The 19,406-nt window shown below is 47.2% G+C and overlaps 1 protein-coding gene across 1 annotated transcript in view; it reads right to left on the bottom strand.

Annotated features, from left to right (window-relative positions):
• Positions 1–13,089: 13,089 nt before the first annotated feature.
• The window catches only part of SUFU (SUFU negative regulator of hedgehog signaling), a 114,720-nt gene continuing 108,403 nt past the window's right edge, over positions 13,090–19,406 (bottom strand). The window contains exon 12 of the mRNA XM_029911360.1: positions 13,090–18,705. Coding sequence (XP_029767220.1) covers positions 18,616–18,705 — 90 coding nt within the window. The 3' untranslated portion in view covers positions 13,090–18,615. The remainder of the gene's footprint in view (positions 18,706–19,406) is intronic.

Raw genomic sequence — 19,406 nt, 5'->3', positions numbered from 1 at the left:
TTATTAGGAGAGATTAAAAAGACTGAATCTGTTCAGCTTAGAAAAGTGACAACTTGGGGGGAATATGACAGAGGTCTATAGAATCATGACTGGTGTGGAGAAAGTGAATACGGAAGTGTTATTTATCCCTTCACATGAAAACAAGAACCAAGGGTCAACCAGTGACATTAGTAGGTAGCAGGTTTAAAAAAATAAACATAAGGAAGTACTTCCTCACACGATGCACAGTCACCCTGTGGAACTCCTTGCCAGGGGATGTTGTGAAGGCCAAAAGTATGACTAGGTTAAAAAAAATTAGTTGGGTTCATGGAGGATAGGTCCATCAATAGCTATTAGCCAGGACAGTCAGGAATCCAACCCTATGCTCTGGCTGTCCCTGAACCTCCCAGAAACTAGAACTGGATGACAAGGGATGGATCACTCAATAATTTGCCCTGTTCTGTTAATTCCCTCTGAAGCATCTGGCACTGGCCACTGGTGGAAAACAGGATACCAGGCTAGATGGACCATTGGTCTGACCCAGTCTGGCCATTCTTATGTTCCTACGCATTGGGAAGTGTGATTACCACTGCGTACAGCGTTAGTGAGATCATAATTAAAAGACTGCGGCCGGTTCTGGTGTCCATGCTTCTAAAAGGAGGTTGACAAATTGGAAAGAGTTCAGAAAAGCGCTACAAAAATGATGCAAGCACAGGAAGACGTGAGAGACTAAAGAAACAATCTATTTAGTTTAACAAAGAGAAGGTTAAGAGGTGACTTGATCACAGTCGGCAAGTACCTATCTGGGGAGAATATTCTGATAGTAGAGACAAGAGCACGACTCTACAGCTACCCTCAGTTGTCTTTTCAAATGAGCAGGGGCTGGGCTTAGTCTAAGTCCTGTTGACACACTCAAGGTTGAGGCACGTTAGGTGTCAGGCATCTGTACTCACCTAAACTTAGCGAACAAAATCCAGCGTGAGAGAGCAAGGTAGGTACTTGTAAATGTACATGTTATTTGCAGTGGTGGTGTATCCGTGCTGGTCCCAGGATATGGGAGCGATCACGTGAAAGCTTGTCTCTTTCACCAACAGAAGTTGGGCCAATAAAAGGTATCACCTCCCGCGCCTTGCTCATTCATGTACGTTAGGCAGCTAACCACCGATGTATGGTGCACAACTGGATTAGATCAGTGCAGAGTCAGCGCACGCACCTCTCGGAGAACATCTGTACGTTACAAGGCCATTCACTGATTCAAAGGTAAGAGCAGTCCCCACAGAACGCTGGAGCTGCTCCTTAGGCACCTCCCCGTCCAGGTACCAGCCTGACCATTACCTTTCTTAGCTGAAGTCATCAGACAAGCTCACTGGCCAAAGTAGTGTGGCTGCTTCCCCCGCGACCAAGTCTCTGTAGCCTTCGCATGGTTGTCTGGCTGTGCAGAACTGGGTTTTAACTGTATATTTTGCAGAAGCAATAGGGGATCCAGACATCCCGGGGTGGGAAATGGGAGGCTCTCTTGTTCTCCAGTTTGCTCTGCTGCTCTGCTGGTCACTTCCAAGCAGAGGAAACACTTGGGACTGAAATTCAAGGGGGTGATATGAGACCCCCCAACTCAGTGGAGAGGCACAACGGCTGGGTCAAGATGACAACAAAAAGGTAAACAAGGGGGAAAATATGCATCCAATTAAATTTCCAGCAGGATACAGCAGCCAGTGGTGCCCAGTGCAGTTAAACGTACCCACGCCAGGCTGATGAAGAACCCACCATCCATGAAACATGTGGCTGGGAGCATCCTATTAAACGCTCTCTGCGGATATTTACATACACAAGGAGAAGGCAGAGAGCTGTAGGATTCATGACATTAGGACTCAGCGTCCCCAGGGCCTGCCGCTCAAGGAAGCGTCACAGGTCCATTGGGCCGGGCGTCTGTGCTGATACTGTTAATTAGCCCACTGACACGTTGTGTTTGGAGAGCAGACAGGACTAACCTGAAAGAAGTGACACCTCGTTTGTTCGACCTGGGCAATTAAGGGAGCTGGTTTTTCCTCCCCAATTTTACTAACAGAAACCATCAAAGTCCAAACTGAGCCTCGCAGTACAGCCTCCAATCTGAATACCAAGGCAAGCAACCTCTGCGAGGATTTCCTCTGCTACATTTCTGAGATGCCTTGTCCAACGAGCCACATGTCTTCCCAGGCACAGGGCATCACCGTCAATAGTTCCTTCCTCTCTCTCAGTGGATCTTGGATTATGGCTTGAATCTCTTCTCTCTTGGCAGGGGTTGGAGCTGGAATTGGTGTCCCTGTTGACAGTTTGTTTCCTCTTTAGGGATCTTACTAAAACAGGCTTTCTACCCATAACTAACTAACCACGGCACGCTATTCGAGAAAGCAATGCTCTTGCTTTTCAGCATCACCAGGCATTTCCAGTCACTGAAATGACTGAATGATCGGTTTCTGGCTTCTCAACGGGGGGTTGCAAGCAGGTTCCATCAGCTTACCACCTCCCTCTTTATCTTTATGACTAGATGGGAGGGAAGGGATCTCAAAACATCTGTTGTACCAAGGCCAAGAATCACTGGACTACCTCATTCATCTGGCCCACCCCTGGCAAACCCAGATCAAGAATGCTGCCTCCGGATGGAAGTGGGATTGCGTTCCCCACCTTCTGACGACATGACGTAGCACGCCAGTTGCTACATAACGCTCCCTTAGGATCTTTGGGTGTAAGGTGGTCTATAGCTGCTAAGTATAATGGCATATTCTGCCATAATTTGGAAACTCTGTCTACATACAATTGATTAATTCTGTTTATTATGAGCTCTCAGTAGGTTTAAGCCCTTATGAGTCTGTCCTGTCTTCTCGCCTCATTCTCCTTGTGCTAAGGAGACAGGGAATGGTGCCTGCGTGTCTCTCGAGGGTACTGGTGTGGGTTGAATCATCCCAGTAATGAGCCACATGGTTGAGTGTCGTTGTGTGCCAACCAATTTGATGGGAGATGAATGGAGCCAGACCGGAGCACGGTGGTCTACTGCAGAGTACCAGAGGGCTAAACCAGGTGGTTGGCGACTTTGAGTGTTTGCTCCCCGTGAAGTCCCAGGCAATTTGCGTAGAAGGTTGTGACACAACCGCACCTTAGCTGCTATCAGGGGGCGGTTAAGATGTATGAATGATCTATCTAAGGCAGTGGTTTTCAACTTTTTTTTTTTTTTCCATTTGCAGACCCCTAAAAAATTTCAAATACAGGTGTGGGTCCCTTTGGAAATCTGAGTCCGCAGACCCTCAGGGGTCCACGAACCACAGGTTGAAAGCCACTGTTCTAGGGTTCTAGGGTTACTCCAAGGTGGGCTGGGTGGGATTTGTGTTTCAAGCGATGTCTATTGAGAAAGATGTTCAGTTCGTGGGGTGCTCTGGCACGGTCAGATACTCAAAACCATCTTGGTCACCTTTGGTTTTATATACCACTGACTACAGGATTCGGCCATCTTAATCAAGTCAGCGTTTAGGGCGGGGGTGGCCAGCCTGAGCCTGAGAAGGAGCCGGAATTTAAATTAAAAATTTAATTATATTAAATTAAAAATAAGGCACAAAAATGTGGGTGGATAACCATTGCAATAAACTACCCAGGGAAGTGGTGGATTCTTCATCTCATGATGTCTTCAGATCAAGACCGGATGCCTTTCAAATCATAGGACTGGAAGGGACCTCGAGAGGTCATCTAGTCCAGCCCCATGGCAGGACTAAGTATTATCTAGACCGGGGTGGCCAACCTGAGCCTGAGAAAGAGCCAGAATTTACCAATGTACATTGGCAAAGAGCCACAGTAATACATCAGCAGCCCCCCATCAGCTCCCCCACCTCCCCACTCCCAGGGCCTCCCACCCACCGGAAGCCCTGCCCATCAGTACCTCCCCCTCTCTCCTCGCACATCCCGATCAGCTGTTTCGTGGCGTGCAGGAGGCTCTGGTGGGGAGGGGGTGGAGCGAGGGCACTGCAGGCTCAGGGAAGGGGGTGGGAAGGGGTGGAGTGGGGGCAGGGCCTGTGGCAGAGCCAGGGGTTGAGCAGTGAGCACCCCCAGGCACATTGGAAAATTGGAGCCTGTAGCTCCAGCCCCGAAGTCGGTGCCTATACAAGGAGCCGCATATTAACTTCTGAAGAGTCGCATGTGGCTCCGGAGCCACAGGCTGGCCACCCCTGGTTTAGGGCATCTTCAAGTTCTGGCCATGCCCATGCTTGGATCCCTCACCAAATGTCCCCTGCGTGAATTTGCAGGACTGGATGGTCATTTGTGTACAGGTTGAGAATCGCCCGCACAGAGCCTTGGGATAGATTGGTGGCTTGTCTTTTCCATGCACGGTCTCCCACGTATGCTCGGAAAGGTCTGTTGCAGAGGAGATGGTCAATCACGTTGACTACCCAGGCTGGGAGTGCTCCTGACAATTTAACTAAGAGCCCCGTGTGCCGGTCCATGTGATATCCTGCTGCCAGGACCAGAATACGGCTCCCATCTCCAGGTTTGTCTGAAAACCTTTTTTCGATGAATGCTGTCAAATCTAGCGTTGATTGCAGGTGCTCTGAGCTCTCTGAAAGCCTGCTTGCTCAACGCTGAGTATTGACTCCACTTCTGAGGAGATGCACTGAAGAATGCCTCTCCAGCACCTTAAATAGCACAGACAACAGGGAACTCGGTGGATAGTTTGCAACATTATATGAGTCTTTCTCCAGTTTCAGGAGAACAAGGAGTTTTGACATTCGCCATGTCTTCGGAAGTCACTCTTCATTGACTACTCGCGTGAAGAACCGTGCCAGCCACTGATGAGCACAAGTTCCAAGGCGCTTCAAGAGCTCTGGCGATATGTTGTCATAGCCAGCAGCAGCGCCGCTCCTATCATCACTCAGAATTTCGTCTAACGCTGTGGCTGTGAACAGCTCTCCGAGTGGCGTTTCTCCGATGGAACCGACGCATTGCTCATGGACTATCGTCTGACATGTCTCTCATTTGGGGCCTTTGACACGTTCAGCAGACAGCTGGCCGCTTGGCTTGGCATGACAGGTGGTCGGCTTAGGGCTGGTGGTTGCTGAGCTGTGCCGAGATGACGAATCAAATTCCAGCATTTCCTACTTGAGTGAGTGACGTCTCGATTCCAAGCCGTCTCTTCCCATTGTGCCCCTCTAGCAGCATCTAGGGACTCCATTAGGTGATCAGCAATGTCTGGATCACCAGAGGATTCAGACTGGCTGAGCAGTTTACCACGTTCACCATCAAGGCCCAGCGCGTAGACCGGATGGTGCCTGTGCAGTATGGATGCACAGACAGCTTTGAAGATGGCTCCAAACGCAGCAGCACCATCAACAAAGAGATGAGATGTGGGGGCAGCCCTTTGAAAAACACAAAGCCTGGGTCGGTCAGATGGACAAAATAAGCTTGGGGCAGCGGACACAAGCTTTTGTAGCAGAGGGGACCTTTTGACTGCTGGACCAGCCAGGAAGTGGAGGACACTGACCGCTGGAGTCAAATACAGGGACTCCCCATTCCAGAGGAAAAGCCCTTCATAAGATGGTGTCGTGGGGTAGAAACACTCCATTGTGGGATGGCGGGTTGAGGCAGACAAAGGGGTAGCTACAGCTCAAGCAGCCCCGGACCTTGCCCTTGGGGTGGTTCAGCCTAGAGACCAGAGTCCTTAGAGCTGCCCTTGGGCAGTTGTGTCAACCGTACGGGCAATGCCTGCACCTAGCGGTAGGTGCAGAGGGGGCCAGGGGGCCCGGGCCCACCCTACTCCACTGGGTCCCGACCCAGGGCCCTGTTCAACCAGTAGTTCTGGGTTCGGGCTCGGTTTCCCATTTCAATCTTCATGTTCCCTGGGCCGCTTCCTATCCTCGAGTCCTGCTCTGTCAGTTCTCTTGCGGGTAGCTCCTGTCGCTCTCGTCCTCCGCGGCGAGGGGAGTTCCGGCTTAGATTCCTTCAGCCTCAGCAGTCTGGAGCTCCAGCAGCTCTCTGGTAGGAGCCTGCAGCGTACATCCACTCTCCTCCTCGGTCAGTCCAGACTGAGCTGGGCTGCTCCCTTTTATATCCTGCTTCCCGTTAGAGCAGCGGTTCTCAGCCAGGAGTACGCGTACCACTGGGGGGACATCAGTTCATCTAGGGATTTGCCGAGTTTTACAACAGGCTACCGAAAAAGCAGTAGCGAAATCTGTACAAACTAACAAATTTATTATAATAAATAAATAAATTTATTTATAAATAGAGACTAATAAATTTGTTAGTCTCTAAGGTGCCACAAGTACTCCTGTTCTTTTTGTGGATACAGACTAACACGGCTGCTACTCTGAAACCTGTACAAACTAAAATGTCATGCAGACACGGACTTGTCTATACTGCTCTCTATACTACAGACTGAAAAGTAAGTACACTATTTATATTCCACTTCATTTATTTTATGATTATATGGTAGAAATGAGAAAGTCAGCAATTTTTCAGTAATTGTGTGCTGGGACATTTTTGTATTTTTAGGTCTGATTTTGTAAGCAAGGTCGTTTTTAAGCGAGGTGAAACTTGGGGGTACGCAAGACAAATCAGACTCCTGGAAGGGGTACAGTAGTCCGGAAAGGTTGACAACCACTGAGTTGGAGCATGCCCAGCAGGGGCGAGGGGGTGTGGTCTCTTCAGCCGACGGTGTGTGGTCAATCCTAGGTAAGCCAGTGTGGGGTCACAGAGGGCTAAGAATTCTCATTATTAAATGTAAAGGAAGCCAGCTCAGCGTGGGGTGTAAAGTGATCAGAATGACCAACCAGAGGGCAGCATCAAGCATAAAGATTCTTATTAGGATGAGTCACATGGAGTTTTTTTAGCCGCTCTTTAAAGGCAGCTAGGCTCTACCGGACTGAGCACAGGGCTGGATGGAAGTCAGGAGACCCAAGTTATCTCCCCAAATCTGTCACTGATTTACTACAGCCTTGGACAATAGTTTAACTCCCACCCCACCCCGAAGTAATGGGATGGTGATGTTCAACCCATCTTTGTGTTGTGCTTTGAGGTCTATAGGCAGAAGGTCGGATTGTCAGTGCCAAGCCGTAGTAGAGCAGGAAGGGAGGGGTGAAGGGGATCAATCAAGGAATCAGTGTGTCCCCTTCCATCTTTTGAACCCCTTGTTACCACCTGAGGAACATAAGAATGGCCATACTGGGTCAGACCAAAGGTCCATCTAGCCCAGTATCCTGTCTTCTGACAGTGGCCAATGCCAGGTGCCCCAGAGGGAATGAACAGAACAGGGAATCATCAGGTGATCCATCCCGTCGCCCATTCCCAGCTTCTGGCAAACAGAGGCTAGGGACACCATCCCTGCCCATCCTGGCTAATAGCCATCAATGGACCTGTCCTCCATGAATTTATCTAGTTCTTTTTTTAACTTGTTATAGTCTTGGCCTTCACAACACCCTCTGGCAAGGAGTTCCACAGGTTGACTGCGCGTTGTGTGAATAAATACTTCCTTTTGTTTGTTTTAAACCTGCTGCCTATTAATTTCATTTGGTAGCCCCTAGTTCTTGTGTTATGAAAAGGAGTAAGTAACACTTCCTTATTTACTTTCTCCACACCAGTCATGATTTTCTAGACCTCAATCATTTCCTCCCTTAGTCCTCTCTTTTCCAAGCTGAAAAGTCCCAGTCTTATTAATCTCTCCTCATACGGCCGCCGTTCCATACCCCTAATCATTTTTGTTGCCCTTTTCTGAACCTTTTCCAAGTCCAATGTATCGTTTCTGAGATGGGCCGACCACATTTGCACACAGTATTCAAGCTGTGGGCGTATCATGGATTTATGTAGAGGCAATATGATATTTTCTGTCTTATCATCTATCCATTATCTATCTAACATGCCACGTCTGGGCCTCACTGAGGGGTTAATAGGAAGCAGGAGATCTGTTGCTGCTGGCTCGTCTTCACTGGAGGCCGCCCAGAAGCAGCAGTTGCGTTTCCTTGCAGCACAGAGAGGTTTCTCCCTTAAAACGTCCAATCCACAGCAAGGCAACGAGGGCCCTCTCCCCCCCGCCCCGAGGAGCCGAACGTCATGCCAGATGCTAACCTCATCGGAAGGAGACCAGGCCAAATTCTTCGTGCTGCCCAGAGCAGTTTATATGTAATTAATTAGTCTATGGCCCTGGCTGGGCTTTGCTAACAAGGCAGCAGTGGGTAAAGGGCCATCGAACCAGTAACTTACTCATCAGCTCTAGGATGCTAACAGCAGCACATCCAGAGTCTTTAACCGTACCCCCCAAGAGAGCTCCACAGACAGTGGCTCTTGAAGGGCATCAGCTTGTATAAAATAGACCCCAAAGGGGCAAAAAGACTCCGGCTCCCTATGTCTTGGGAGACAGACACCCCGCCCTGTGGAAGAAGGCGAGCCCAGCAGCTTGGTTGTAGTCAATCGACATGTAAACTCCTACTGGGTTTAAAACGAGCCTAAGCAGGAAACCAAAGAATGTGTGGGGGCCCAGCAGCGCTGCTCATGGGTTCCAGGAAGTGTTACTGACTAATCTGGTTAAGTCCACACTCAAACAAAACTTGTGTAGGCAGAGTTCAGCGAGCAGCTGAAAGGGAAGAAAGCAGCTGCTGCCGCTGCCTGGCTCAGAGGCCCTCCCAAAAGCTAGAACGCAAGTGGGTGTGGAGAGGATCTTGACAATTCCTCCCCGCCCCCCTAAGAAGCCAAGTCAGAGGCTTGGGGTTTTTCGGGCTTGATCTAAGGCTGTAACCAAAGCAGCACATGGATGGCCTCCCCTACCCCACCTCCCCCCATCCAAAGGCAGGCTTTTGGTGACACAGGCAGGCTTTTCCTTTGGGACCTGCCGCCTTCCTCCAGTGTTTGCACCTTCCCCACTCGCTGCTGTGGAAGGGTAGATCATAGCGTCACCACCACGCTACCAACCCATCAATGCTGTTACCCTGTAAAACGCTTTGAGGCAGGGCACATCTTGTCATGTGCCTACACCCACACTGGACCGAGCACAAGGGAGCCCTGAATGCTGCTTCGGGCCTCTGGGTGCCCCCCAATACCGGTAACTTCCCGGGGGGTCCCAGTTTATTGGCAGGGCTCTTCAACAGAAACAAAACCCAGCCACACCTCCGGGCACATCCCCTCCTGCAGCGTCTCAGCCTGAAATCCAGCCAACCTGATCGGAGCAAGACAAGTTGCATGTCTTCAGAGCCACCTGCCCTGGATTCTGGTCAGCACCCCGTCCTCTCGCTCCCTCCCAGATTAGCCCAGCTCCATGGAAGCTGAGCGCTTTGCGGTGCTCAGCGCTACCTCGTTCCCCAGCTCACAGACATTAACCACTGGGGCATCTGAAACCCCAAGCGGATTTAACCCAAAAATCCTAATACCATTCAGGATGAGCAGTGGAAACAGGGTAGTCAATTTCAGTATTTTGCCACGGTCAGTTTCACTTGCTGGTTTTTCTCCCAGTAGCAAGATGCTGCACTGTTTATAGGACAAAGGTTATTCCTGTAGAAATGAATGGTTTCCACGCTCAGACTTCAAAAATAACCTCATGGAACCATTTCTGCTGACAACAGGATACTTGTTTCCATTCAAATTAAAGGGTGAGTGGGGGGGTGGGGAGATGATGTGACCCAACAGTATCTCTTCAAGGAGAGAGAGAGAATCTAGACCGAAAGTGGATTTCTTCTCCTCATCCATCTTTCTCCCTTCTTTTGTAGGCTGTCATTTCCCCTCTCCCAGCTCAGATATTCCACCCTCCCTCTCTCTGACCTTAAAAGAATTTATTACTGAAGAGTGTAAAAAGATGACTGCACAATCATTCTGCATTACTGGGAAATCATTGCGACATTAGCTCAGTAATATGTTTTTCATAAATATTCTCTGTGCCATCTCTCCCGTCCCCCCCGATTTACTTGTTCCCTGCAAACATACCTGCAAATTCCCACTGAAGCCAAGGGGCTGATGTACCTGAGGACAGAAATTGGCCCTGAAGTACTTAAGTTCTCTTCTCCTTTCTAACTTATGGGCTGCCCTAACGGTTTAGAACAGGAGTTACCCCCCACAGATAAGACCTATAGTCTAGCTAATTCTAAGGGCTGGTCCACACTAACCCCCCACTTCGAACTAAGATACGCAACTTCAGCTACGTGGATAACGTAGCTGAAGTCGAACTATCTTAGTTCGAACTTACTGCGGGTCCACACGCGGCAGGCTCCCCCGTCGACTCCGCGTACTCCTCTTGCGGAGCAGGAGTACCGGCATCGATGTTGAGCACTTCCGGGATCGATTTATCGTGTTTAGACAAGACGCGATAAATCGATCCCAGAAGATCAATTGCTTACCGCCAGACCCGGAGGTAAGTATAGACATACCCTAAGACTAAGGAGAGACTGGTTGATAAGCAAGGAGCTAACTGTAGCTCTGATAACCACCGTGAATCAATCCATCCCATTTTCTTTCTTTTGCAACCACACCCAGAAAAGGACACAACCAATTATGCAAATATGTTTAATGCACTTAGAATACACGTGAGAAAAAATGTTTAGTGATTCACAAAAATATTACAAAAGTCATGTGCAGGTGGACTGCACCGGCACTCCAATAACAAAGTAAGAATTTACATTAGGAACTAATATAAAATATTTAAAAACCTCTGCTAGTTTAGCTTTCCATTTTTAATTTGTTTTTGTTTTGTTTTTTTGAAAAAAAAAAAAAAGTCCAACTACAAAGTACTGACAGACTGACTGCAGGAACACAGGCTCCTTGCAGATCGATTCTGTAGTGTCCTTAGAATTCTAATAAGAAAAATACACACACACGCACGCAAAAAAGAAACAGATGAACTACAAAAATGTTCACCTCAGCTGATGGCTGCAAAAACAACCACAGCAGTCAGGGTTCTGTCCGTTTTATGTAACCCACAGATAAATGCTCATTTTCTCCTAGGTTATCCAGCTCACCAGCCTTCCAACAGTTAGTGTCGTCAACAACAACAGAAACAAAAGCTCTATCCCTTTACAAAAATATTTATAGGTTCGGAAAAGGACTTGGTACCCAACCCGGGCCCTAGGGATATAAAAGAGTTTTGAAAAAGCAAGTCAATCCCTTCGTTGTGAATATGGCTCATCATTCCTTTAAACATCTCCTTCTCTGCTTCTGACTACAGCTGAACCCAAGCCCACGGGGACTTTATTGGAGGGTGGGAGCTGGATTTGAATGTATTTGGGCCAGTTAAGAATCCTGCATTTGGAACGGCAGGTTCCTGAGCACGGGAAACAGTCTGGTGCCATTGAGCTGTAAATTGCTGCTTCAAGGAAAGGCAAAAGGACAAAAATAAAAGGGCAAAATCCTCAGATTCTGTGATCAGTCACTGCTTGAAGGACACAGTCGTTTAAACTCACTTCCCCTTTCTTCTGTCCCCAATGGGCTTGACATTCTGTAAGGCAGGTGGGATCTTGAAATTCTGTATGTTGTTACAGAGGAAACTGGCAAAGGCATCTTGGGCCTAATCTGGACCTACTGGTATCAGGAGACTATTATACTGTGGAATATCCCCTGGATTCTAAACCACTCCACTGTCAAGAAACAACAGCCACAACTGTTTATGTAGGACCTACATCAAGGCAACGTGTTGCTCCCTCCACCGGCTCTGCAGCAGAAGAGTATTTACAGAGCTGCGCTTACAATGCTGTAGTTGGGCCTTGGGGAAGGGAACAAAACCCATTTTGCTTTAACAGCCTCCCTAGCAGAGAAGTGCAGACAAGGAAAAAAAAAAAAATCAGTGTTTGAAAAAAAAAACAATAAGCGACAAAGGAAATTTTACTCCCGCTTTTAAGAGGGTGTTGAAAAAAAAAAAAGGAGAAAAAATATTTGTAAGTCATTTAAAAAATAAAAAAGCATTTGACAGTGTCCTTTTAACATTTACCACACAGTGATTTCTATATTTATGTAACACTGTTATCAGGGACCTAAAATTTCAACCGTGAATAATGAGGCACACAAGATTATTTAACACTTTTACCACCTCCCATTATCTCATGGAGGGAAGGAAATAGGCACCTTTATGGCAGACTTGAAATGACATTTCTAAGCTAATATGCCACTTTTTATGATTTTATGGTCTGTGAGCAATTTTAGGAGAAATAGACTGGTACTAGAAATGAATAAGTGGTGACGTGTATTACACGACAGGTTAATTGCCTGAGAGATACAGGTCAGTATGCGGGCTCAGTTTAAAACACACCGCCCGCCACAGGCTTATTCTCGGTTTGAAATTTTGGACTTGCACTGAACGAAAGCTTTACAAAAAAGGAAAGAACAAGCATATACCATTATGCTGTGGAAGTGTCACAAAAATGATAAGCTGCTACAGATCTCGCAGGAAATTGCAATAGTATCGGAGACCTAACTTGGGCTTAAAATGTTAGGACGTGATGACTCGGAACAAAAACGTTCAATCCGGATAGATTCCCGTTGAAACATTTGCTCCCCATTCATCCCCCACTTCCCTTGCTTTTATTAAGCAGGGAGGCGATCTTTGCTGCTTAACAATTAATCTGCTCCTGTCGTTTAACTGAAACTAGAAATAAGGTGCATTTTATATATAAGTGAGGGTGATTAGCTATTGGAAAAATCTACCAAGGGAACTAGTGGATTCTCCATCTAATGTCATCCGGCTAAAAGATGCTTTAGACAAATTCAGGCTATTGGGCTCAGTGCATGGGTGACTGGGTGAAATTCTGTGGCCTGGGTTATACATCAAGGCAGACTAGAGCAGGGGTGGCCAACCTGGGGCTCCGGAGCCACATGCGACTCTTCAGACGTTAATATGCAGCTCCTCGTACAGGCACCGACTCCGGGGCTGAAGCTACAGGTGCCAACTTTCCAATGTGCCGGGGGGGAGCTCACTGCTCAACCCCTGGCTCTGCCACAGGCCCTGCCCCCTCTCCACCCCTTCCTGCCCCCTCCCCTGAGCCTGCTGTGCCCTCGCTCCTCCCACTCCCCCCCCAGATTCTCCTGCATGCCACGGGAGGCGCAGGGAGGGAGGGAGAGGTGCTGATTGGTGGGTGGGAGGCGCTGGGAGCTGGGGCAGGGAGTGGATGGGGGAGGCTGCTGACATATTACTGTGGCTCTTTGGCAATGTACATCGGTAAATTCTGGCTCCTTCTCAGGCTCAGGTTGGCCACCCCTGGAACAGATGATCTAATCGTCCGTAGTCATTTTAAAAGTCTATTCATCTATTTCCCGCCCCCTGACGTTACAGTCCCCACCCCAGCTGGGAGAGCAATCCTTGCTAGCAGCTAGTTACAAGGCAACAAAACGGGGGTTATGACTTTGGATGTGAACAAGTGAGGCAGGAATAAACAGCAGGTGCAAGACGAGCTGTTAAGCAACAAAGATCCCTTTTCCATACAGGCCTTTCGTAGTAATAAAATGGCCAGAGAAAAGCAAGAGAAGACATCGCTTCTGCCCACCACCGGAGAAAAACGTGAGCAGCAGCCATGTTTCTAAATGGAGTGTCTGAAAGAGTTTTCCTTGGGAGGCGCTGCTGACTAGCTTGATGTGGTAAATGCACAGTACATGAGTAATGAGAACGAAGCTCATTCAATTAAAGAGCCTGCAGAGTCACACAAGGGGATCGAGAGAGAAGCAGCAGTAACTTCTGTAAACTGTTAGTGATTAAAACAGACTAAGAAGCAGCCACGTCATAATTTCATCTTCCATTTGCTCACAAGACAGCCATTTGTGGACAATGTCAGAGAAAACAAATATGACTATTTGCTCTGTATATTATACATGACACTATTGTAGATTTTAAAAATTCATTTGCTTTTTACGTCAAGTGGTTACGCCTTGCGTTGACCATCAACACAGCCCGAGGGCCAGTCCCCGTGCGAGCAGGCCCGTGTGCCTGACTCCTGTCAGTAGGACTGAGCATTGGAACAAGGATTTGCTCACATGGATCCCGTTGCAGAATTGGGTCCCAAGTCAGATTCACTTTCGTTTTAGTTAATTTCACTGCCAGGTTTGCTTGCAATAGCGCAATTTGCAACACTTGGGTCACAGACACTGCAGGTCAATGTCTAACAAACTATGCATCAATTCATTATGTTGTTTAAATTCCATCCTCTAAGTACTTCTACTGGTCTCCAGTTTTGTAAACAAATGTTTATTTCCTCAAAGACAAGCTTGTGCCCTGTGACCATTCAAGAGCTACAGATTATTTAAAATGTAGGGCTTTAGCATGCCGTCTCAAATCATTCCTGGCAAATCTGGGTCCAATCAAACCAACCTACCGCTGTCCTCAAAGCCATTACACATAGCAGATATTCTAGATCTAGGCCACAGAAAATATTACAACAGGTCACGCCAATTGCAACACTTAAGGTCTCTCTGGTTTGCTGAGAGCCTAGTTTCTTTAATACTGTAACTGTAATTTTTTTTTTTTTGTAAACCAAGTGTGTGAGGGGAAGTGTGTTTACAGCTCTTGGGATTTCCCTTGTTTGAAGGTGGCTGTCCCCATGATAGACTTTCAAGGCATCACAGGTCTGCCATAAGGAAGTATTCCTATCTATCTGCATTGGAAGATTTCTCTCTTTTTTGGAGGGTAGGGAGAAGAGAACCTCTACACACTTATTTTAAAATGCAATTTACATCCAGATCGCTGCTTCCAGCCAACACAAATTGCATGGCTTTGGTTTTTGTATAATCCCTGTTCAAATCTCCGCCAGCCTGAACAAATCTAAAAGCAGCGTGAGTGGAACTGCCATTCGCAGCAACACTGGCCTGGAAAACCACCTTGGAATTAACACTTATGCATTTCCCTTTTCAAGCCATTTACTCATTTAAAAATATATATATTCAAAAGTTCTCTTTTTTCCATGTCACCCCTCCTCCCCCTACCCAAGACAAAAATTAGAAAAGTATCAAAACTCAAGATCTCATTTAGCTGCCAACTGAATAGTCTTTGGCACGACTGCAAACTTCAAGTGCACACAGGGAAAAATGTTATGGGTGACAAGTTCTCTAAATATTGATTAATGTGCAACTTTCTTGTTCTAAAAGAATGGAGACAGGAGTGGGACAGAGTCAAAAGGTTTCCTTTCACCAGTGAATCTCTTGCAGAGAGGCTGGCAATAGGCCGTAGATTGCTATTGTAGCAGTGATCTGTTTAATTGTTTTTTATTTTTTTATTTGCTAAACTAATTAGGAAGACTCGACTTCCTTCCCTTGAAACAAAATGTAATTTGGCAGCCAGCAAGGCTTTAAGAATAGGGTTTGTGAGAAAGTGTCTTACAAATCAAAGGTACCTATCTTGCCAACTGGTCATAACTCAAATACTGATGACTAGATATAAATACATGACATATAAACAAAAACACATGGGTATAGCTGGGATTTCCAAAGCACTCAGGTCATGTCTACACTACAAAATTATGTCAACTGAATTTATTACGGCAGACAGCCACCGGAGTTATTAAATCGCTCGTGCGTGTGCATTTGTGTTGGCAGCACACATCCCCCGCAGGAGCGCCTGTATAGATTGTATTGTCCGTGTGGGGCATTGCGGAACGGCTCCTGAAAGCCAATAACAGTCGACATAAGCGACACAGTGTCTACACTGACATTGGGTCAACCTAATGACATTGACTGTGACTCTACCCCGCTTGGGAAGGTGATGTTAGTAAATCGGAGTAGACAGCCACTTACATCGTCAGGAGTGAAGACACTTCCACAGCTAGGTCGAGACAAGGCAGCTTACATCAACCTAACCGTGTAGCGTAGGCCAAGCCTCAGTGTGGTCCCTTCACATCCCCCTCTGAAACCAACGAACATCCAACCCACAGCGTCAAACAGGAGTGAATGCAGAACGGAAGAACAATCGTGGGAGAGGCAGATTTGGAGAAAAATCCTGCAGAGAGAAGGTATTTTACCTACAGTCCGGCACTCGCTCATGTGTCTCGTGGGAAGGTTTCAAAGAGTCTCAGTTCGAGTTAGGGCAGAGAGACAGAACTCAGATGGCCTCCTGGTCTCTGCCCCTTTGTGACTTCTGTGGGAACAGCAGCAATTGCTGACATGGACAAATCACCCTAGGAAAGTCCTGTGCTTTCAGCTTCTCTTAATGAGACTTCGCAGCTGGAAAGAAGGAAGAGGAGCCAGCACTGTGGCAATCAGCCAGTTCTCCAAACACCACTGGCAAGTGTTTGGTTCATGGGCCGCTCTTTGAAATCTGTGGATTTAGGGCAAAGTCTTCATTGTCCGCTTTCCTCCTTTTCTGATTGGCATGATGCCACTATTTCTTCACAGTGAGGTGGGGAGGGGAGTCTATTTTGTGCCTGGGTTGGTAGATTTGCATGCCAATTTTCAGTCTCTCTCTAGTCCACTGGCCCCTGGAAATGCATCTACAACTCCCACCAACATTAAGGAACAGAACAGACCGGCACTGCATACACATTTCATACTAAATGGGACGCTGCAAGCCAGCCAAAGATTCTCCTGGATAAATGCAGACTGCCACAACACAAAAATCACTCTGGCCGGCCCTGAGATTGGAAACTCTGCTCTTTAAAAATATCATTTCAAGATGATCGTTTGAGTTCAGACAAAATTACAGACTCATTTACGTCAAAATTGCTTTCATAGCTTTGTAAAAAGGAAGCCGTTAAGCAACGTAGGATCTGGATTTGGCTTTCCTTAAATAATAATAAAAATAATGGTACTTGTACCTCCCTCTGAGAATCTTGGTCCACTTCACAGATGCTAATGGTCTAGGCATCCCAACCCCCCCAGGAATATTATCCTCATTTGCAGAGGAGGAAGTGAAGTGATTTGCCTACACTCACACAGGAAATCCAGAGCAGAGTCAGACCTCTCGGCTCCTAGATACGTGCCTCAACCACAGGACTATACATCCAACAGCAACCAGCTCCAAAATATATTTTAAAAATCTTGACAAAATCCCACTTTGTTGGGAAGAAATTAAGACAACAACAACAACCAGCTTCTGTGAGGTATGGGCCAGTTTTAGCCATTGCGATTTGATCAAAGGCAGTCAGTTGTTAAAAGTTGTTGCCACAGCCATGTTAAGACCACTGTACTGTGTACAACCAGAGACGAAGAAACGGCCATGTTAGCTTGTGAGTGGAAAAGGGTGGGGGGAGAAATCTGCACCCACATAATTAGAAGTGACTGTATTCCAGTGTGAATCTGTCTGAGAAAGCACTGGTGAATCTACTTTAGAGAACAATCCAGGATTGGCAGGGGAAGGACTCAAGCATGGGGTAGCCTGCAGCCCATCTGTAATGCACCCACCAATGGCCTGCTCTTCGGTACCAGGATGCAACCTGCAGAGACAAAAGCTCTCAGCACACGTGCTCCATCTTGGTCTAAGGGAGGCCGCTGGGACCAAGAGGGAGTTGCATGTTGGAAGCAGAGCCTGAAGCTTATACTACAATACAACTTGGGGGCCCCGGTTACAGCCTGCTTATCCCCCCATCGTTAAAGCAAGGTTCAAATCCTTAGCACATGGCTACGGTCCCATGTGCACGCAGGTTGTCGGACACAGAGTCTGGTAAGATGGAACGGTGCTAAGGACAACTGTGCTGTAAGCGGGTCCCCAGCAGGGTTTGTTTTGTAGTGCAGGTAGGGCTTTCTTCCAGGCCTCTGCTGGTGGCTACTCTCTGTTGATGGGGAGGGTGGATCCGATCTCCATATTAAACAATTTAGAGCAGCCCTCTGGTTCCTGGAGCGTGGCCCCTCTGAACATACAGATCCTTTCCCACTTCTAGGATTCAAAGGGATTCTGTACAATAGCAAGGAAAAAGTACTTGACAGCATCCCTTGAAAGATAAACATTCTGTAAACAGGAGATCTCCTCCTCTGCCCCGATAGTCTCTCTTCCTCCTGCTTGTGCAAAAGCAGAGGTCACAACCTTCTCCGGGGCTCATGCATACATTCATACACTAGGACAGGATGTGCAAGAAGAAAGTTGCCTCTGTTTGCAGCGATACCAGAACTAATCAGACCGAGCTCAATGCTCAGACCTTTCCGAATTCTAGCAGCAGGGAGGGTTTGGGTTTGTTTTTTGACTAAACTTGAGAGTTCATCTTTAAATGAAGCAGGCGAGCTTCTGGCCTCGTTAACACCATTCCATTTCTGAAAAGACAAAACAGCCCCTGGAGGAATAGTTCTGCAGTCGGTAAAAGTTTGGCTAACCAAAAGGATTCCAAAGTCACGTAGAGAACATTTAATCCATGGGCTTGCACCTGGCAGAGTGCGTATGTAAATATAGGCGTACAAGGTATCTACACCCTGGGCGAAGACTGCAGGGATATTTGTAGCCAGCTAGAACAGGGAAAAAATTCTTACCACTACTTTTCATAGTTAAATATTTCTCACTTGCACTCAAACATACGCAGGCTGTTCCCGGAGAGTTCAGCCCAGGAAAGGATGGGGAAGAAATGGCCCAGCACTGTCCAGTTCTGTCTGGGTTGGTGTTGTGTAACTCCTCTTCTGTTTGCAGTGGTTGTGCAGCAATCTACTTTATTTGAAGGCATAGTTCTTACTGCATTAATTATCCTGTGAGTCACTGAGCAATGTACAGTCACTTGGCTCTCCCAGATGTCAGAAGGGTGTAATTCAGCTCTAATGCAGAGGGTTGTCAAACACAGCATCTGGTAAGATGGAGACTTTCAGTTTCTTTTCAGGCCAGCTGTACTCTTTTGGAAGTTTAAACTACGAGGCAATAAAGGGAGTCAGTTAATGTATTTCCCTGCAGCCTAACCCGCATTAACCCAAAGCTATTCTGAAAGTAGGCAGCCCTCCATTTAAGAGCTACGTTTTTTTATTTTTATTTTAAAGCAAAGGGCCACTAAGAAAGCGTTTCCCCCTCCCCCATCAGTATGTTTTGGACAGCAGTGGACATTAGATAATGCGGTTTGTGTCTCTGCTGCCAAAGTAAAGTTACGAGATTCCAGCCCAAGCGTTGTTCATTTCGTTCGGTGAATTCTGCCAGGGTTACTGTTCCCACCACCATTTTCCCTCCCCTCCCGCATCTCAGTGAAAGTCTGCAATTCGCAAGAGTATCTCCCTTTCCACTTCACTGTGTTTCCTCCAACTGTCCCCAGGCCCCACGAGCCCCCTTTGTTTGCTTTAAAGCAAGAATCAGACAGCGGCTTTAAGATTCTCGGTGTCATGTGATATACGTGAGGCTGTATGGTTCTGTATGTAGCAGGCAGAAATGGCACAATGATTCACATGGCCAGCAGCTAGTCATGCTGTCCTGGTGGAGGAGAGCCAGTGTTTCTGAATACTGTCCTTGGGCCACTTTATTTATGGCAAAAAAACCCAAAAAACAAAACAAAAAAAACCCTCTGGAACAAACCCCTTGACTTTGCAGTGACTGTTCCCTGGCTCATGTCCACACACACAGCTGC

Source organism: Terrapene carolina, unplaced genomic scaffold (assembly GCF_002925995.2).
Source record: "Terrapene carolina triunguis isolate 2854851 unplaced genomic scaffold, T_m_triunguis-2.0 Scaffold95, whole genome shotgun sequence".
Taxonomy (NCBI): Eukaryota; Metazoa; Chordata; order Testudines; family Emydidae; genus Terrapene; species Terrapene triunguis.
Note: the sequence above shows the minus strand (reverse complement) of the source record. Positions and strands in the feature narration are given on the sequence as shown.